The sequence below is a fragment of the Typopeltis vanoorti genome, chromosome 12 (assembly GCF_054136105.1).
Source record: "Typopeltis vanoorti isolate ZY-2024b chromosome 12, IOZ_Tvanoo_1.0, whole genome shotgun sequence".
Classification (NCBI taxonomy): domain Eukaryota; kingdom Metazoa; phylum Arthropoda; class Arachnida; order Uropygi; family Thelyphonidae; genus Typopeltis; species Typopeltis vanoorti.
Genome location: NC_143560.1, coordinates 38053095 through 38075535, shown reverse-complemented (window position 1 = coordinate 38075535; position 22441 = coordinate 38053095). Strand labels below are relative to the sequence as shown.

At 37.5% G+C, this 22441-nt stretch overlaps 1 protein-coding gene across 1 annotated transcript in view; it reads right to left on the bottom strand.

The window, feature by feature from the left end:
* LOC150100709 (transforming growth factor-beta receptor-associated protein 1-like) overlaps positions 1–22441 on the bottom strand; it is a 407043-nt gene that overhangs the window by 170389 nt on the left and 214213 nt on the right. Inside the window, exons 15-16 of the mRNA XM_090401548.1 lie at positions 17182–17254; positions 9033–9167 (exon numbers count right to left, since the gene is read on the bottom strand). Of these exons, the coding sequence (XP_090257674.1) occupies positions 9033–9167; positions 17182–17254 (208 nt within the window). The remainder of the gene's footprint in view (positions 1–9032; positions 9168–17181; positions 17255–22441) is intronic.

The window sequence follows — 22441 nt, the reverse complement described above, 5'->3', positions numbered from 1 at the left end:
TGGGCCGGACATGTATCCAGAAGAGAAGATGAGTGATGGACCACCATACTAACGAACTGGATTCCAAAAGAAGGGAAACGAGGTAGAGGAAAGAAGGTGGAGTGATGAATTATCAAATTTTGTTGGGGAAAATTGGTCAACCATTGCCAAGAACAGAGAAAGGTGGAAAGAACTGGAGGAGGCCTTCATCCAGCAGTGGACAGAAAATGGCTGAAAAGAAGAAGAAGAATCATGTAGTAAATTAACAGTATCAGATAATGGAATATTGGTAAATTGGGAAATAACATTAAAGCTGACTAACAAATCTGACTCTTGTTAGATTTGTTAGTCTTATATTCCTTAATTAATATTCCTCGATTTTCTCAAGAAAATGTGTAGAATTCTTGATGAAAGATCTGAATTGTCCAGTATGGGCAGTTAATAAACGTGACAGAAATTTAGTAATTCTATAGGTGGGAGAGTCAACAATTCATGATGGGTCATACTGGATAACCTTCTTTATGAATTTTTGGGAGGCCATATAAATGAGGAGTTCGTCCAAAATGAGTGAGTGCGCACTTGTCCAAAGTATTTTGATACCAACTAACAACTTCATCAAGTAGCTTATTTAATTGTTTAATTTGTGTTTTTGTAGGTACCATATTTGCCGGTGTATAAGATGCACCCCCCCCCCCTTTATACACAATTTTTAGGAAAAAAAAGATTTTTTAGATCCTCTTACTGATTTCACAAAGTTCTTATAATTTTCTCAGTTGGGGGTGGCCTGAAATGCCTCTCTGCACCCCTGTTTCCATGTTCTTTAGCATACGCAATCACACGTGGCTTGTATGCAATATTGTAGCAATGCCAACGTTTTCTCAGTCATAATTTGCCAAGAAATTTAGAGAAAATTTAACAGCAGAATTTATCACCATTCACAACAACCGCAACAACAATCGGAAAGTTTAAATGAACAAAAATACAGCTGTGATCATCGATGATGTCATCGACTGAACTCTACGTAACTGGAATACTCTCACTTCCTACACTTGAAGGAAGCAAGAAAGAAATCGCGTAATTCGGAACAGAGAAAATTTCAAGAAATGAAAGTAATAAAAGCAGCGAGTATTGGCGTATAAATAAGCACCCTGTTTTTCAGACCTATTTTCAAAGAAAAAAAGTGCGTCGTATACGCCGGCAAATATGGTAATTTCTTGAGAGGTGGAGGTATCCTGTAAAAGGCAGTCTACCTTCCTATTATAGTCAGCCTTATCCATTACCACTACAGCTTTTCCTTTATCTGCTTTTGAAATAGATATATTGCTCTTTTGTCTTAATGAAAACAGTGCACCGGTTTCAGCACTAGATAAATTACATGGAGGTAATTTGCTTTTAAAAAGTGAAGCAGTTCAAAACATAGTTTATTAGCATCTTCACTGGAAGGTCCTGACAGATTGCATTCGATGTTATGCAAAAAAAAAAAAAAAATCAAGGTATGGGATGCTTTTAGGTACCACAGCAAAATCATGGCCATTAGCCAATACACCGTTGTCTGATGCTGAAACTAGCGTCTTTGCATAAAGCAAAAGACCTAAGTTAGTTATCTCTCATTCTCATATCAGGTTTAATGGCTTTCTTTCGTAATGTAATCAATACACATGATGTATAAAAGTGAAGATAGTGTGCACCCTTGTCTGATTTCACATCAAACTATTTACCTGTATTTACTTCAATTCTAACTGCTGACTTACAACTTAAACATAGACTTAAACATGTATTGCTCTATATAAATTGTAGTGTTGTGAAAAAATTTTTTTGGGGCACCTTGTCATATATCTTTTCCAGATCTTCAAAATTTAAGTACAGATCTTGTTATATTTCCATGATTTCTCAACATTTTTGTGGTCAAGTGAAACTGATCTTGACACCTATTTGGCATAAACTCAGCTTGTTCTTTTCCAAGTTTCTCTTCCACAATTTTTCTTAGCTTCTTCTCAAGTATGCTTGCATAAATCTTACCTGGAACACTTAGTAGAGAACATCCTCCCTAATTTTCATAATCAGCTTTATTCCTTTTTTAGATGGGAAATATGACAGCTCTACTTCAATAATCATGAATTGGACATGCTGATCAGGTCCTCTGAATTATGCAAAACTTTTATACCTTCATATTTGAGCATTCGTTGAATATCACCTATTCCAGCTGGCTTTCTATGTTTCAGGCTTTTGATAGCTTTTTCTACCTTAAGTATTGATATGTATTTCTGTTTGCATTCCTCTTGAATATTTTCTACTACTGTTTTGTCACTGCTTGTCTCATTTAACAGTCTTTCAAATCAATTATGGGATGTTGTTATAGACCTGGTAATGTGGATGGTGGTGATAGTGAAATGTATAGTCAAATAAGCCAAGCAAATAAAAAAAGGGTGATCATTATGGGTGATTTTAATTATGGCAATATAGACTGGAATGAAGAGATAGCAACTGGAAGTAAAGAAAATGAGTTTCTTGAGTTTTTGAGGGATAACTACCTCAGACAGTATGTAACAGAGGGCACAAGAGGATTAAGGGTCTTGGATTTGGTCATCTCATCGGAGGATGTAATTATCAATGAGGTATCAAATCATCCACCAATTGGTGAAATTGACCATGAGGTGATTACTTGGGTGGTTGCCAGCAGTGCAAGGACCCCTGTGAAAAAAGGGTATATGTGGAACTACAAGAGGGGTGATTATGAAGAGCTCAGGAGACAGCTTGCAGGTGTAGCATGGAATGAGGCGTTAGCTGGAAAAGAGATCAATGCAGCTTGGGGGATTTTCAAAAAATATTTAGTGGATGCAATGTCTAAATGTATACCACGGGTGAGAAGGTTAAATAAGTTAGGTGTGAGATGGATGAATAAAGAGATTAAGCATGCAATACAGAGAAAAAGGGCATTGTGGAGGCAGCATAAGAGAAGTGGAAGTAACCAATTTCATGAGTTCTACAAAGACCAGGCAAGGAGAGTGACTTGGTTGGTGAGAGTAGCTAAAGAGAGGTATGAACAGCAGTTAGCTATTGAAGCTAAAAAGAATCCTAGGGAGTTCTTTCGATATGTAGCCAGCAAAAGAAAGAATGATTATGGAAGGATGACATTGATTGGAGAAAATGGTATAAAGACAGCTGTTGCAGAATGTGTGGTGGAGATACTTAATGAGCAGTTCATAAAGATCTTTCAATCTTGTGAATGTGACTTCATGGAGAGATTAAGAGCAGTTGATGATGGGGAGGAGAGACTGACTGTAAGTGAGCAAGAGGTGTTTGGGGAGTTGAGTAAACTAGATGTAAATAAGGCTGTGGGACTTGATAATATATCACCGCGTATTCTGAAGGAATGTGCCAGAGAGTTGACACCTGCCTTGACGTATTTTTTTAATACGAGTCTTGCACTTGGTCAAGTCCCTAAAGAGTGGAAGGAGGGCAAGATTGTGCCACTTCATAAAGGAGGTGATCGAACTCAAGCATCAAACTATAGGCCTATCTGTGTGTCAGGTGTTGTGGTTAAGTTGTTGGAGAAGCTTGTGAGAACTAGGATCCAGAGTTGGGTTGACAACAATGGTATAATCTTTGATGGACAGCATGGATTTGCTAAAGGGAGGTCGTGTTTTAGTAATCTACTTACTTATTACAATAAAGTGACTGCTTCCTTGGACAGAGGAGAAGGATACACAGTAATATACTTGGATTTTGCAAAAGCTTTTGATAGAGTACCTCATGATAAGTTGACAGTCAAACTAGAGCAGATGGGGTTGGATATTAGATTAGTGCATTGGATTGGAGACTGGCTATCTGATAGGTATCAACAAGTTGTGTATGGGGGTGCAATATCCAGGAAAAGGAAAGTCACTAGTGGAGTGCCTCAGGGATCTGTTTTAGGGCCATTACTATTTAACTTGTATATTAATGATATTGGCAAAGATTTGGATGGAGATATTCAGTTGTTTGCAGATCATGCAAAGTTGGGACGAACCATAAAGAGTAGTGAAGATGTTGTGGACTTGCAAGAAGACTTGAATAAATTGAGTGATTGGGCAAGCAAATGGGGATGCGAGTTCAATGTTGCAAAATGTAAGGTTTTAAAATTTGGAAAACAAAGATGGGATGCAGAATTTATGCTTGGTGAGAATATATTGTTGGAAGTAGAGGAAATAAGAGATCTGGGAGTGATAGTGGATAAGGATCTAAAATTTAGGGGACACATCGCCAAAATTGTGAAGACAACACAAAGACTTCTGGGAATGATGAGGAGGACACTGACATGTAGAAGTAGGGAGATTCTTGTTCCATTGTATAAGGCTTTGATTAGGCCACACATGGACTATTGTGCCCAGATTTGGTCACCTGGTTTTCAGAAGGATGAAGAGATGTTGGAAAGGGTCCAAAGGCGACTGACTAAGGTAGTTTCTGACCTCTGGAATGTCGAGTATGAGGAAAGATTGAAAAGATGTAATTTGCAGAGTCTAGTGGAGAGAAGGAAGAGGGGAGATATGATAGAGACCTACAAGTTGGTAAGGGGTTGTTATAGGATCAATGGTGGAGAAGTTCTACAGAGAATAGTGGGAGATCAGGGGAGAACCAGAGGTCATACCTGGAAACTGTATAAAGAGGGTGTGAGTAGGGGAGTGAGAGGCAGGTTTTTTTCGTGCAGAGTTGTGAATGATTGGAATGCCTTGCCTGAGAGTGTGGTGTCTGCAAGGAGTTTGAATGTGTTTAAGACCCGGTATGATGAGATGTGTGTGAGATAAAAGGACCTCCTAGATGAGTCTTTGACTCCATGAGGTCTTGTTTAATAATAATAATAATAATAATAATAATAATAATAATAATTACTCCAGACATCTAGTATATCTATCTTTAGTTTTCATGTCACCATTATTATTGTTGATTCCTTAAACAGTACTCTTTGCTCCATCTCTAAGTTTTTCGATAACTTCTAGTATACTTTGCCACCTTCCTTATATTTATCTTTTGTCTCTGGATGTTTTCACATCAATAAAGGCTTTTCTTGCTATTGCTATTCTTCTTTTTATTTCTTTAGGGGAATTTCCTCTGTCTGTAAACATTTGTCCCAAATATATAAAAACTGAACCTGTTCAATTTTTGTTTGTTAACAGTTATGTTTAGTTTCTTATTTATTAGTTCTTTTGATATAAGCATGCACTTTATTTTCTTTAGGTTAATAATTAATCCCATGTCTAAGCTTCTGTTTTGTAAATTTCTGTGACTAAGTTTTGAAGATCATCTTCAGATTCAGCTATAAGGACCATGTCACCTGCATACCTGAAGTTGTTGAAGTTCCTACCCCTGACTTTTACACCCTTCAGTGCTGAAATATTTTTAAAAACTTGCTCACTATATATTGTACAGTAAGGGTGATAAGACACATCCTTGTCTTACTCCTTTTTTGATTTCAAAGTTGTCAGAATATGCCTTTTTATATCTTATTGAGGCCATTTGATTCCAGTATATATTTGTAATTATACATAGATCTTTTCCTTTTAACCCATTATTCTGTAGGATATGTATTAATTTCTTGTGATCTATTGAATCAAATGCTTTTCTGGCTTCTTTCACATAATGTTTTCAAATTGAAAATTCCTTCTCTTGTACCTTTGTCTTTTTGAAAACCTGACTGAGTGTCTTCTATTTCTACTGACAAAGTGCCTTTTATTCTTTCTAGGAGATTATTCTCAGTAGTAATTTTGTAACGTGGCTTGTTAAACTTATTAGTCTATATTCTGAACATTCAAAAGTTCTTGGAATTTTGGGAATAGTGACAAAGATAGATTTCCTAAGATCATCAGGGATGTATCCTGTATCATAGATGTTATTAAAGATAATCTTTAGGTCATTAAGTGTGTTTTCATTTACTTAATTTAACAATCTGATACGGATCTGGTCAAGATCCCTATCAAATTGTTAGTGTTTTACCAGTTTTCATTTGACTTAGAGCATATTCTATTTCTTCATGTGTAATTTGGTTACCACCCATATTTTGTATATCTGGTGCATCTGTGCGATCAGAGTCAAACAGTTCTTCCATCTTTTATGATACTTGTGTCTCTAATAGCATTTTTCAATTTTGATCTTTTATACAAGGATTATGGTTGAAATTTTTCTTTTTATGCATTTCTTTACTATTGTGTTTCTTTTCCAATTCCTCTATTTCTTTACATTTTTCATTTAGCCACTTGTCTTTAGCCTTCCTGCATTCATTTTTTATAATTTTACTGAGTATTCTATACTGTTGTGTACTTTTCTTTTTTCGTCTTTCATTCATAAGTTCTAGTATTGATTCAGTCATCCAGGATTTTTTCTTATTGTATTTAATTTTTGGAATTACCTTGTTAGCTGTCTTATATATGGCACTTCTAAAATTTGACCACCTGTTTTCAATTTCCTCTGTGTTACAAAGTATATTGTCTTCTGTTTTATATCCTACATGATCTAATTTTTTCGTAATTTCTACCATTATGTTGTCAGGTATATTCAGAGCTGTCAAGTCAAGTCTTTCAAGTATGACTGTTTTTAGAAATGTTTTTTAAGTTTAATTTTTAAAGTAGACACAACAGGGTTATAGTCTGAACCTATATCAGCACCTGGGTATGTTTTTATGTTGATTATATCATTTTTGTATCTATTATTTATCATTATGAAATCTATTTGGTTTTTATAGAGTTATCTGGGTTTGTCCAAGTATATAGTCTGTGCTTTGGATGTTGAAAGAAAGTATTCATTATGCGCAAGTTGTTTTGAATGCAGATTTGTATCAATCTCTCACCTCTTTCATTTCTTTCACCTAATCCAAATTTTCCAACAACTGGATTTTCTTCCCCTTGTCCAACCTTTGCATTCAAGTCACCCATCACTATGAGTATCTCATTTGATTTTACATATTCTATAGATTTTTGAAAGTTGTTATAAAAATCTTCTGTTTCTGAGTGAGTCATTGTAGGGGCATAAACATGGATAATTATGATGTTAAAAGGGCTTTGCAGGTAATTTAATAAGTATTATTCTTTCATTTATGGGCCACAGCCTTATTACACGTTTAAAGATGTCTTTCTTAATCATGAAACCCACTCCATATTCATGCTTCTCTCCACCACAATATACAAATGTAAATCCATCTTTTTCTAGTTTTTCCATGTTAGGCCATCTTGTTTCACTAATTCCCATCACATCAACTTTAAGTCTTTCCATTTCCTGTATAAGGTTTTCAAAATTCCCTAGTTTATATAATATTCTCACATTCCAAGTTCTAATTTTCAAGACTCTGTTTCTTGTTTTCAAACGAGGAATATCAGATGCCAACCTTCCTTTTGGATTTAAGTTGATATCATCATGGAGTGCATTTGCAGTGATCATTTTACTCACAGTTTCAGTATCTTCTTCTTCCCTATAACTATTTACAGCTTGGGATGTTGCAGAAGTTCCAATTTCCAGAGCATAGCTGGTAAAATATTTCCGTTTCTCCATGATCAACTATAGAACAGAGGATAGTAACATGGAGAGGCCCTATCTCTTAACTGCTCCTTTTATTGTATTCTATTTCATGAGGGGATTTCATTATTAGCTAAATGGTATTTCTCTCCTTCTTAAGAATTTCATGCAATTGTCATGATTTGTGATCACCATCACACTTCCCACCATTTAACTATCCCTAGGAAGGCAGGGACCAGTGACACACTGATTGGGAGATTTCTTCTGCTACATGCAAAAGTACAAATATTTTCCTCCACACAACACGGTAGACATGAAATCAGAAAAGTTTTTTTTTTTTAATGTTGTTCCCACCTATAAAGCCTCTGTAGCTCAAGTCGGTATAGACAAAGCCCTTTGGTCGGAAAGACCTGGGTTTGAATCCCATCCATGATGTGAGGAACCTTTATTTATTTATTTTGTGACACCTCCAAGGAGTCCAAAGACTCATTGAGGAAAGGGCACCTACTCTACAACACTTCTGGTCTTATACGGAGGTAGAGGGTTTTTTCCATTCCTCAGAACAGGCAAAGCAGCCTGTGAAGGCCGCTTTGCCTGTTCTGAGGAATGAAACCACAGATCTACAGTCAAAATTATATATGTAACTTTTCCCCTGCACTTGGTTCTTGGGCCCCTATGCAGTATTAGCCCCAGTTTTGTATTATGGAAAGATCCATAATTGTGAACCTTCAATATGAAGATGCCATCTAAGATGATGATGATGTTCCCACCCACAAAAGGTTATTTTTAAACCTATAGTACATTTTGTACTGTGGGTGGACTGGAGATATATTTTTTCCTATTTATATATATATATATATATATATATATATATATTTGCATTTTTCATTTATTTTTTACACAGTCCAGAAAACCCTGCTCTAGACACCAAAATGGAACTTTTTCAAGCCACTTCAGGCCTCTAATAAGCAGCAGAGGTGGTCTTACACCAGGCAATGACATTCATCTTCCACCTAAAGACAATCATAAAAACACAGCATGATTTGAACCCACAGCGTGTTAGTTAGAAAGTGGGTACACTAACCACTCGGCTGGTTTGATTTCAACTGAATTATATTCATAATAGATGTGACCACATGCCCATATAGATTTTTAAAATACAAAAGTGTGCTCAAGAATACTCAAGCTCACCAATTTAAATGGAAGCCATTTAAAAATGACTAATAAGTCATTTTAAATGGCTTCCTTTCTAAGCTTAACTTCTTGAAATAATGTGGACTTAGCAGTGAAAATGTTAATTAGCAAAATGCATTTCATCAGATGCTATTTAGACTTCTGGTTTAACTTTAAAAATCATGCTAATGTGCTACTGAATGCCTTTTTCTTAAATTTATATTTTCTATATATGATTTATTTTACTTTATTTATTTATATTAAAGGTTGAAAGTGAAAAGTATTTTAACTGCAAAGAAAACTAATAAAAATTAAAATGGCAAAACAGTTTTTCAAAGATGGGCTCAGAATAAAAAGAGTAAGAATTATTTCTGTACTATAAAATGAATTTTATATACCTCCAACTTCCTTTTATAGACAAGATACTCCAAATAGTGAACAAGTGCAACAGGAAACCTGTAGAGGTAGTCCACAATAACATCGGGTCTCATTCTTTCTGATGAAGGTTCATCTGGTGGACGCTCTGTAAATATCTAATTGGATAAAATAACATTCATGAAATTGAAATAACAAATGGAAGAATAAATTTATTGTTATATTCTTAGCTAAATAAATTGTAAATAAGATATATGAAATGTCTGCATACAGTAAGTTACATGGCAATGTCCTCTTCCTGCTCCCTTCCCCACTATTTCAACAATGATGCATGTTAGGCAGTTGCTAATTGCAGCTTTAAATGTGAAGTGTCAGATTTGTAGAAGAGAAGAGTAATTAATATTTCCAGGAGTGAAAAAACCTTTTCACCTCCATATGAAATCAGCTTACTCACCTTCACTTGAAAAATCTGTATAGCTGTTCGAACTGTCAAAAGAGATCCTGTTTCTCCTGAGTAAGCTATCTATCATGAAAGCTGAATTTTTTTCTGGGTCAATGCATTTTCAGCCCAGTCTGTAGATGGATGGACATTTCAGAATAACATGTGCACCCCTCCCCTCCCAGAACAGGGATTGCTTTTATCTAGAAGATGACATGCTTTTTCCTTTGCTTTAGGATGAGTGAAGAATCTCTATCATTATTTACTAGTATTCTGAAGGGTTTTTTTTTTTTTAAGCAATGTTAGAAGTTTTTAATTATAACTATAGCACCAGACTATAGCACAATAGTCTCGTGTGTGATCAAGGACAATAAGACAAAATATATGATTAGGTGCCTATAGGCCAGAGGGTTCCAGGGATAATCTGAAGAACATGCATTAACAAATCAGCACAATGAATACAGGTCAAGTGATTATTATGGGGGACTTCAACTATGGAGATATAGATTGGAAGAAAGAAAATGGAATTTATACACCTTTCTTTTAGGCTTGCACGGTGATCCGAATGCATTTTTGGAAATTATGGAGACAACTACCGTGTTTGAATAAAAACTTTAGTTTACTATTACTAAAATTTTACAATTCGACGTTTCGACCTTTATGTTAAGGTCATCTTCTGGAGCGTACAAATATACACAGGAAACAAGCTATACTACAATCACACTGGTTCGTTAAAGACTTTTAACGGTCTTTAACGGGTCTTTAACGAACCAGTATGATTGTAGTATAGCTTGTTTCCTGTGTATATTTGTACGCTCCAGAAGATGACCTTAACATAAAGGTCGAAACGTCGAATTGTAAAATTTTAGTAATAGTAAACTAAAGTTTTTATTCAAACACGGTAGTTGTCTCCATAATTTCCAAAAATGAATTTATACACCTGCTGGCAGATAATTACTTGAGACAGCATGTGATAGAGGGGACTTGAGGTACAAGAGTATTGGACCTAGTCATAGGATCAGAAGAGCTATCCATAACTGAGGTGAACACATTGCCTCTGATTTGTGAAAGTGACCATGCAGTCTTGTCTTGGGAGATCGTAAAAAATGAGGAATATTCTATCAAGAAGGGGTATATGTGGAATTACAAGGTGAAATTGCAGGTTATTCTGATGAGCTTAGGCGTAAGCTTAAAGCTGTGCCATGGCATAAAATCCTGTAAGAAAATGATGTTAGTATTGAATGGGAGATAGTTAAGGGGCATTAGAGGAAGCGATATTAACTTGCATACCTAAGGTAAGAGGACTAATCAGGTAGGAGTTAGATGAATGAGTAAGATCATTAAACAGGAGTTTTTCAGAAAAAGAAAATGCTGTAGAGCAGGGGTTCCCAACTTTTTTGTTTCCTAGAGCACATTCTAAAATACTGGTAGGATGACGGGCACCATCTATTTTTTCAAGCAAATTTTTTGAATTCGTTTGTTAAATAATACATACAAAGTTTACATTATAATCAAATGTTTTATTACTTAAAAGTTTACATTATATAAAAATTTAAATATATATATGTAAGTTAGTGTGATCTTTGGCATTGCATTTCATTGGCCAGTGCTTCATAATTAGGAGAATATGATGATATTCCAGTTCTTAAACTGGAATGAACAACTTTGAATGCGCGTCTACTTCACATTGTATACGTTTAATACTCGTCATGTGTCATTAACGCATGCGTCATATAGCATGCCATGAATTGTTTTGTGATTATTTCAAACTATACGGCACACGGTTGAACAGCAGCGGGCACACAAATTGTTCGACGGGCGCCATGGTGCCCACGGGCATAGGGTTGGGAACCCCTGCTGTAGAGGATATATATGGAAAAAGCTGACCAGAAAACTCATGAGCAGTACATGGGTCAGGCAAGAAAGGTGACAGATTACGAGAAGAAATTAGCTGAAGAGGCAAAGGGAAATCCTAAAGAATTCTTTCACTATGTGGCAAGTAAGAGGAAGAATGACTATGTAAGAATAAACTTAACGAGTGCTGATGGCCAAGAGGTCACAGAAACATGCAAAACAGTTCAGCTACTGAGTGACCACTTTGTAAGGGTATATCATACAAATGAGCTTAATGACTGTAACATATGTGACAGAGACTTATGTAGGAATAGAGTATAATTCATTTGCATAAGGGAGATTCTAAGCTAGCAGTAGCAAATTATAGACCAATCAGTATCACAGGAGTGGTGGTAAAAGTACCAGAAAAATTTGTCAGAAAGAGAATTAGAGAATAAGTGGATTAGAATTTGATACTCTATGAAGGACAGGTGTCAGTCGTGCCTTAGTAATTTACTAACTTTTTAAAATGATATAGGAAATAACCTGAAACAAAATATTCAGTTGTTTGCCGATTGCAAACTTAGGCAAAGTAGTAGTAAATCAAGGTGATGTGGAGAGGCTTGTAGGATGATTTAAACAGGCTAAGAGTATGGGTATGGGGCAAAAGATAATGGGTATCAGCTTCGTGTGAAAAAGTGTAAAGTTATATATTTTGGGTTAAATCACTTACATGCTGTATATCACATTGATCGAACTGTACTCCAGGAAATAGATGAAGCTAAAGATTTAGGTGTGGTGGTAGACAAAGAGTTGAAGTTCAGAGATCATATTGCTAAGGTTGCTAAGGTAGCTCATAAAATGACTTGGCTATTGAAGAACATGCTAACAAGTAGAGATAAAGAAGTTGTTATTCTTCTTTATGAGGCCTAGATACATCCACATGTGGATTTACTGTGATCAGGTCTGGTCTTTTGGGTTTCTTGGATATGAGGAAGTGGTAGAGAGGATTCAGAGGCAAACAACCAAGTTGGCAAGTAGTCTACAAACCATTCCCTATAAGGATAGATTGAGGATGTGTGGACTGCAGAAGTTGATTGATGAGTGAAAAAGAGTGGATATGATAGAAACATTTAAGTTACTTAAAGGATTTTATGAACTTGCAAAACATTTATTCTAAGTAAATAGTCACTGGCAGCCTGGCTGGATATCATACTCACACTGTAAACAGCAGACTTGAGTTGAAATCCTACACTAGATATGGATGTTTGTGAATGTTTTCAGGTTATAAATAAATGTCATCATCCAATGTAAGACTACTACAATTCAGCTTATTGAAGGCCCGAAGGGGTTTAGTATTTTGTTTCTAAAGCAGGGTTTCCTTATCTTTATATACCAATTATATTTGTTTGGGAGAAAGAGAAAAGAGCCAATCAGGCAAGTGACAGTCTATAACATTAAATTTTTCATCATGTAAAGGGTATGCACATGAATTAATTGGTTGATTTACAGTTCATTATGATCCCACTGAAACAGGATTTTCATAATGAACATTACTAAGCATCATATCCTGTCTAAGAAACTGTTCACAGATCTAAGGAGAAAAAAAATTCTTTATATAAGGTGGCCGCTAGAGGGCCAGACGGTTGGTCGTGTTTTCAGGGAGCTCCCGAAAGCTAAGTATAATTTTGAATGAAAATTAGAATATAGGTTAAAATCATAATGTAATATTGTCTAATTTTGGTAGCTTGTGGTGTCCGTGTGATTTTGGTGTAAATTCCGTTATTTAATTTAGTATTTAACGATACATTTCATAGATTTGAATATGACACCAATGCGATGTAAGATAATGGCATCCAAAAATACGCCATTGTTCAAAATCTATAATGTGAGAGAATTTGTCCAATGTGATGTGTGTGTGGAATGTATGCATTCCCGAATGAGGCTGGAGTTTGAATTGAAAGTGATAGTGGTGGGAGAATGTGCAGAAAGTGTAAGCAAAGTGAGGAGTTGAATTATGTGTCAGGTTGTGAGACAGCTATGGTTGAAGAAAGCCAGAATGTGAGTGAAAATAGTGGCTTAATAGGGAATTGTGATGTACAAGATGGCAATGAGAGCAGTGATCTAAGAAAGAGTGAGAGCAACTATACAGAGAGAGAAAATGGTTTGAATGATAAAAAAAATGAGGAATTATTTGTAGGAAGTGAGATCGCTAGGTTGCGCGCAGTGATACAAAATGCGCAGTGGCAATTAGAGCACCTGCAAAACTCTTTCCAGAGTGATTCGGCTAACGTAAATAACCAGCGTAAGAGTGGGCGAGTTTCTGAAATGAAGGAAAGAGTGTTGTATTAAGACTCGTCATTAAGAGGAGTGATAGATGGGAGTGTAACTAAATCGTACTTACCGGGTGTGAAATTTAAGGATGTAAGTGAGAGTATTAGAGTGCAAAAACAGAGGGTGAAAGAATTAATAATTGTGGCGGGTACGAATAAATTGAAAGGTGATAAATTTTTTATGAGAGAGGACTTGAAAGTATTGTTAAAGGAAGCGAAAGAAAAAAGTGACAGAGTTAAAATGGTGAGTCTGTTGCCACGGTATGACAGAGAGGAGTTTAGAAGGAGGGCCATAATCACAAATGACATTATGCGCAGGTTATGCAGACGGTGTGGTGTGGAATTCGTGGACATTTAGAATGAGTTTGATGGGCGAAAGGACTTATACAAGATGGATGGCCTGCATTTGAATGGACTTGGTGTGCGAAGACTGGAAAAAGTGTTGCTGAATGAAGTGAAAATGGATGTGCAGAACCAGGGAAACTAGAACTACCAAGGATGGGGGGGGGGAGTGGATATGCAGACATCAGTGAGACAGTTGAGTGTAAAAATGTATATAATGTACCTGAGCCAGCACTAAGGACAAAAAATGGGAATGGGACATTTAGAATAATACATCAAGATAGGGGTGGGACAAAGGGATCACTGCATTTCATGTATACTAATGCCAGGAGTATTAGGAACAAGAAGGAAGAAATTTTGGCCTTGATTGGCTCTTCCAGGCAACAGGTTATTGGCATTAGTGAAACATTTCTGACGAAAGATGATATAGTTAGTGGGATAGAATGTGTAGGTTATAGTGTGTTTAGAAGGGACGGAGAGAATAAAATGGGGGGAGGGGTGTTATTGATGATAGCTGATGAACTGCAGCCAAGGAGAATTGAAGTTGTATTGCAGGATAGTGAAAGGAGCTGATTTGAGGCTATTTGGTGTGAGATTGAGACTGGCAGAATAAAATATACAGTTGGGTGCTGCTATAGACCAGGTGATGGAATAGATGGTGGAGATAGTATGCATAAACAAATTGATGAAATGAGTGGAAGGAGGGTAATTATTATGGGGGATTTTAATTATGGTAACATTGATTGGAAGGAGGAGAAGACACATGTGAGGAAGGAAATGGATTTTATTCAATTATTAAGGGATAACTATCTGAGACAGCATGTAATTGAAAATACTAGAGCAGTGAGAGTGCTTGACCTGGTAATAGCATTTCACAATTTGACTGTAATGAATATGAGCATGTTACCACCTACTGGTGAGAGTGATCATAAGGTCTTGACCTGGGAGGTGGCTAAAGGTGTGGAATTTTTGATTAAGACAGGGTATATGTGGAATTACCCGTGCTGGCAAGTATGACAAGCTTAGGAGATTGCTTGGATCAGTGCCATGGCATGTACAACTGCAAGGGCTGGACGTCGATAGAGCATGGGAAGTGGTCAAGGAGCATTTACAGGAGGTTATGGCTGATTGTATACCTAGGGTCTGAATAGTAAAACAAATAGGGTTAAATGGATGAATAACACCATTAAGCTTGAGCTGCAAAAAAAGAAACAACTGTGGAGGGAATTTAAAGAAAGGGGTGACCTGCAGGCACACGAACGGTATAAAGTGCAGGCCAGAAGGGTAACGAGTGTGGTAAAAACAGCAAAAGCTGATTATTAAAGGAAACTAGCTATGCAAGCAAAAGAGAATCCCAAACAGTTCTTTCAATATGCTGCAAGCAAGAAAAAAACTGTACATGGCAAAATGATTTTAAGGAATGACGATGGTAAGGAGGTCACTGAACCAGTCGATATAGTGGAGTTACTGAGTGCGCCCTTTGCAAAAGTATATCATGCAGGTGGTGACATTGAAAAATTGAAGGAGCCATTAGTTTATACAGGAATTGTGATGAATGAAGTGGAGGTGAATAGTCTATTACAGAACCTTAATGTGAATACATCTGTGGGATTGGATGGTATACCGGCACGGGTCTTGCTTGAAGCGGCTAAGGAATTATCAGTGCCCTTGACCATGTTGTTTAATCTGAGCCTTGGGTCTGGTTTAGTCCCGAAGGCGTGGAAAGAGGGGAAAATAGTTTCACTGCATAAAGGAGGATCCAAGACTACGGTTGCAAATTACCAACCGATCAGCATATCAGGAATTGTTGTCAAAGTCTTGGAGAAAGTAGTCAAGAGAAAAATACAGGAATGGATTGAAGAAAATGAGATACTGTACAGGGGACAGCATGGCTTTATAAAGGGTAGATCATGCCTGAGTAAATTGCTCAAGTTTTATAACAATGTGACGGCTGAACTGGATAAGGGAAATGGGTTTACAGTGATACTGCTGGACCTGGCAAAGGCGTTTGACAGGATACCACATGGAATTCTAATCCGTAAACTACAACATATGGGAATGGATATAGGATTGGTGAGATGGATAGGTGGGTGGTTAATGGATGAGATATCAAAGAGTGGTTTATTCAGGGGTGGAGTCCAAAAGACGGCCTGTGACTAGTGGGGTGCCGCAGGGTTCTGTTCTTGGACCACTGCTGTTTAATCTGTTCACTAACGATATAGGGAAGGATCTAAGTGGAACAGGTCATTTGTTTGCTGATGATGCAAAGTTGGGGAGGACGATAGTGAATGCAGAAGATGTCAAAGTCTTGCAGGATGACTTAGATAGATTGGAGTTCTGGGCTAAGGAGAATGGATGTCAATTTAATGTGACAAAATGTAAGGTTATGCATTTTGGGATGAAAAGATTAGCAGCAGTATACCACATGGGTGGAATTTCAATCCAAGAGATTGATGAGGCCAGTGACTTGGGAGTGTTGGTGGACAGGGAGTTGAAGTTTAGGGGGCACATTGCAAAAGTAGCTAAATCAGCTCATCAACTCACTTGGTTGTTGAAAAATACCTTAACAAGCAGAGACAAGCAAGTTATTGTACTGCTTTACCGAGCCTTGATAAGACCTCATGTTGACTACTGTGCCCAGATTTGGTCACCTCGGTTCCTTCTTGATGGGGAGGAGGTGGAGAGGATCCAGATGCGAGTAACTAAGATGATAGCAGGTCTATGGAATGAACCATAGACCTGCTATCATCTTAGTCAGAGAACAGGTTGAAGATTTGTGGGTTGCAGAAACTGGTTGATAGGCGGAAAAGGGGAGATATGATTGAGACATTCAAATTGCTAAAAGGATTCTATAAAATTAATTCAGAGGATATTTTTGAGATCAGGACTAGTGGTGGGAGAACTAGGGGACACCTATGGAAGCTGGGCAAGAGTGTGGTTAGCAGTGGTGTTAGAGCTGGGTTCTTTACTTTTAGAGTGGTAAATGAGTGGAATAAGTGGCCAGAGTCTGTTGTGGGTGCTATGACAGTGAGCGAGTTCAAGGCAAGGTATGATAGATATTGTGAGAATGTCGTATAGTTGTGTGGACATGATGTTTAGGGCCTCCCTCGATGAGTCTAAGGACTCCCTGGAGTAGCCCGAAAATAATAATAATAATAATAAATAATAATAATAATAAAGATACTATTTACCTAAAGAATTTTATAGCAAACTTAAAACACTTACTTTAACTCCACATTCTTGATCATTTTCTAATACAAAGTCAGCATACTTCCATACTAACTGATGATCAGCTAAGCTACAGAAAAATAAAATACATATATATGTATGTGTATGTACATGCATATACATATATATAATTTATAAAAGTATTCCATGAGATTTGTGCTGTCATATATTTAACACTGTGCAATTTAAGCTCTTCCATCGGATTCAGTTGTCAGATGTTACTATTATTATTATTAAATTATCATTATTATCCAGATACAGTCTAAAGAATCATTGTTGAAAGCCCAAATGAATACTGTCTATCATACGTCTTTCATAAAGTCACTCACTCACAATTACTGCTCTCAATGATTGGTGAACGGGAAGATTACAGTTTATATCCCACTTCTTCACCAGAAGTGGGATAGAAACTGCCATCGAAGACTATATTTTATTATTCTGAATAGGTATAGCTGAACTGTATATTTTAAAATCTAAAGATCAACTAGAGTTGTATAGAAGTTTTATCATGGGACAACTATAAAGAAAAAGTGGAAGGTAAGGACCAAACAGAAATTAGAGTTGAAATGAGAAAAAATGAAAGTAAGAATCATAACATATTCTTCTTATTATTATTATGATTATTAAGAGAGACCTCCAGGGAATCAGGGACTCAGTGAGAGAGGCCACATACTACATGCACCAGCTATCGTACTTATTCTTGAATTAATGCACACTGCTTGCACATACCACATCCAATGGCAATCCATACCAATCATGTACCACCTTATGAGGGAAATATCTAGCCCTCTCTCCCTTCTTAGCGGAATTCATTCTCAGCTTCAAAGGATGACCTCTTGTCCTTTTTACTGCTCTCCATAAAATGAAAAATTCCATCAACGGAAATCTTGCATGACCTTTTCAGAAGTTTCTATGTCTCAAATCATATCACCCCTCTTTTTCCTATTTTCTAGTATCTGCAGTCTACAAATTCTCAACCTGTCTTCATCAGTATTCTACAATCCCGATATCATTTTTTAACTCTTTCCTTTGCACTCTCTCTCTCTCTTTTCACTGTATTAGAATCACAACAGAAATGAGGAGACCAGACTTGCCCAAAATAGTCCAAGTGGGTTTTATTAAGACCTTCTAAAGAGGAAAAATTACATCATTATCTTTACATGTTAAAGTTCGTTTCAGGATTGCAATTATCTTTTGAGTTGTATTTGCAATCTTTGCTACATGGCCCCTGAACTTCAATTTGCTGTCTACTAACTCTCCAAGATCCCTAGCCTGATCAGTTTCTTCTAGCATAATCCCACCAATAAAACACGACACTGGATATATAATCATGGCAAAGTGTAGGATTTAACATTTACTGAAATTGAACTGACATCCATTTTCCCATGCCCATAATTCCAAACCGGTTCAATCATTCTGCAAATACTACTGCATATCAGCAGCATTCCTGATTACCCCTACCTATCTTTGAATCATCAGCAAATAGCTATATGTCGCTTGTCAAATCCTTCTCAATATCATTAATGTATAGATTAAATAACAGTGGACCAAGGACTGATTCTCGTGATACATCACTTATTATTTTTTATTTTTTTTATTAATCTTTATACTGGTTATGGGCAGTACTACCCATACATCACGTCCAGACTTGATATAGGCCTAAGCCTTTACAAGTGTTTTACCCTATGCCTGTTCTAGTTATCATTGTAGTCATTCTCTGGTGGCAACGCCATGCCACCAGTGTGCCCTGTAGGGTCCTCAGTAGACATACAGTCCTTAGGGAGGCAGTTGAATGTAAGAATGAATATAATATGCTAGAGCAAATAAGGACAACAAACCAGAGTGGGATAGTTAATATAAGGCATCAAGGTAGGGTTGGGGCTAATGGGGGTCTTAAATTCATGCACACTAATACTAGGAGTATTAGGAACAAGAAGGAAGAGTTTTTGGCCATGGTTGGCACTTCCAGACCATAGGTTATTGGTATTAGTGAAACATGGCTGACTGTAGATGATATAGCTAGTGGGATTGAATGTGATGGGTATAGTGTGTTCAGGAATGACAGAGAGAATAAAATGGGGGGAGGAGTATTGTTGATGATAGCTGATGAGCTACAGCCAAGGAGAATAGAAGTTGAATTGCAGGATAGAGAAAAGAGCACATTTGAGGCCATTTGGTGAGATTGTGGCTAGCAGAACTAAATATACAATTGGGTACTGCTATAGACCAGGTGATGGAAAAGATGGTGGTGACAGTATGCACAAGCAAATAGAAGAAATGAGTGGAAGGAGGGTGATTATTATGGGAGATTTCAACTATGGTCGCATTGATTGGAGTGAGGAGAGGACACACGGGAGGAAGGAACTGGATTTTATGCGGTTATTAAGGGATAACTATCTGCGACAGCATGTAATGGAAAATACTAGGGATCAGAGAGTGCTTGACCTAGTAATTACATCTGAGGATTTGGCTGTAACAAATATGACCACATTGCCACCAATCGGTGAGAGTGATCATAGGGTCTTGACTTGGGAGGTGGCTAAAGGTGTAGAATTTTCAATTAAGACAGGGTACATGTGGAATTATCAGGCTGGAAAGTATGACAAGCTTAGGAGTTTGATTGGCTCAGTGCCATGGCATGTACAACTGCAAGGACTAGAAGTTGATAGTGCATGGGAGGTGGTTAAGAAGTGCTTGCATGAAGCAATGGCTGACTGTATACCTAGAGTCCGAATAATAAATCAAATAGGGGTTAAATGGATGAATAACACCATTAAGCTTGAGCTGCAAAAAAAGAAACAACTATGGAGGGAATTTAAGGAGAAAGGTGACCGGCAGGCACATGAACGGTATAAAGCGCAGGCCAGAATGGTGACGAGTGTGGTAAGAAAAGCAAAAAAGGATTACGAAAGAACATTGGCCATGCAGGCTAAAGAGAATCCTAAACAGTTTTTTAGATATGTAGCAAGTAAAAGGAAAAACGTACATGGCAGAATGATTTTAAAGAATGCCGATGGTAGGGAGGTAACTGAATCAGTTGAGATAGCTGAGTTACTGAGTGAGCACTTTGCAAGAATATATCACCCAGGTGGTGACATTGCAGAAACGAATAAACCAGTAGATTATACGGAAATTGTGGTGAATGAAATGGAGGTGAGTAGTCTATTGCATAACCTCAATGTCAATACATCTGTGGGGTTGGATGGTATACCAGCTCATGTAGTACGAGAAGCAGCTAATGAATTGTCAGTACCCGTGACCATTTTGTTTAATTTGAGTCTCGGGTCTGGGTTAGTCCCGAGCGGGTGGAAGGAGGGGAAAATAGTTCCACTGCATAAAGGTGGTCCCAAGACCGCTGTTGTAAATTACCGACCGATTAGCATACCAGGAATCATTGTCAAGGTCTTAGAGAAATTAGTCAAGAAAAGAATACAGGATTGGATAGATGAAAATGGGATATTGTATGGGGGACAACATGGTTTTGTGAAAGGTAGATCATGCCTCAGTAACTTGCTCACGTTTTATAACACAGTGACTGAACTGGATAGGGGTGATGGGTTTACAGTGATACTACTGGACCTTGCCAAGGCCTTTGACAGGATCCCACATGGAACCCTAATCAGTAAACTGGAGCAGATGGGGATAGATATAGGGTTGGTAAGATGGATAGGAGGGAGGTTGAAGGAGAGATACCAGAGAGTGGTTTATTCAGGAGTGGAGTCAAAAAGACGTCTTGTGACAAGTGGAGTGCCACAGGGCTCTGTTCTTGGACCACTGCTTTTCAATTTGTTCATCAATGATATTGGAAAGGATTTGAGAGGAAGTGTTCACTTGTTTGCTGATGATGCAAAGTTGGGTAGAGCAATTGTGAGTGCACAGGATGTCAAAATTTTACAGGATGATTTGGATAGTTTGGAGGACTGGGCTAGGAAAAATGGACGTCAGTTTAATGTGGCAAAGTGTAAGGTTATGCACTTTGGGGTGAAAAGAATAGCAGCAGTATATCGCATAGGTGGAACCGTACTCCAGGAGATTGATGAGGCCAGGGATTTGGGAGTGCTGGTGGATAGGGAGTTGAAGTTTAGGGGGCACATTGCAAAAGTAACTAAAACAGCTCACCAAATCACTTGGCTTATGAAAAATACTTTAACATGCAGAGAGAAGCAAGTTGTTGTTCCTCTGTATCGAGCCTTGATAAGACCCCATCTGGACTTCTGTGCCCAGCCAGTTATGGGCACCAGGGTTTCTTCGTGATGGGGAGGAAGTGGAGAGGGTCCAGAGACGAGTGACCAAGATGATAGCAGGTCTGTGGAATGAACCTTATGAGAATAGGTTGAGGATTTGTGGGTTGCAGAAATTGGACGATAGGTGAAGGAGGGGTGATATGATTGAGACATTCAAATTACTGAAGGGTTTTTATAAGATTGATCCAGAAGATATTTTTGAAAATATGACTGGTGGTGGGAGGACTAGGGGCCATGCATGGAAGCAGGGCAGGAGCGTGGTTGACAAGGGTGTTAGAGCTAGGTTTTTTACTTGGAGAGTGGTGAATGAGTGGAATAAGCTTCAGAGTCTGTTGTGGGTGCTACGACCGTGAATGAGTTCAAGGCAAGATATGATAGATACTGTGTGAATGTTGAATAGTTGTTCCAGACATGATGTTAGGGCCTCCCTCGATGAGTCTGTCGACTCCTTGGAGTTTCCCGGAACAATAATAATAATAATAATAATCCTTCTGCGTAAGCCCAAGCTGCTTTAAGTCCTTATAACTATCTGCGCTCCATACGCCATGTAAAGAGATGGTGGCGCTGGTAATTTTGCAGATTCACATCCCCCATATACCACTTTTTTATATCTGTCAGTCAGCCATCCTCTTATTTGCACTAATATTTTATAATACAAACCCATACACTCCAATTTATGCAACAGTCTTCCATGCTGTATTCTATCAAAAGCCTTAGAAAAATCCAAAAATATCATGGTACATCCATTCCCCCTTGTCTAGTTCAATGGTAACATTAGTATAGAATGTGAGCAAATTACTAAAACATGACCTTCCCTTAGTCAATCTATGCTGATCACTGCAAAGTAGAGATTCACTATCAACTCATTTCTGAATGCGAACCCTAACCAATTTTTCCAAAATCTTCACCGCCACTCCTGAGATACTGATTGGTTGATAGTTGGATACATCAGTCTTTGTACCACCCTTGTGTCAATGGGATTACCATACATTATTTCCATTCCTGCTGAAACT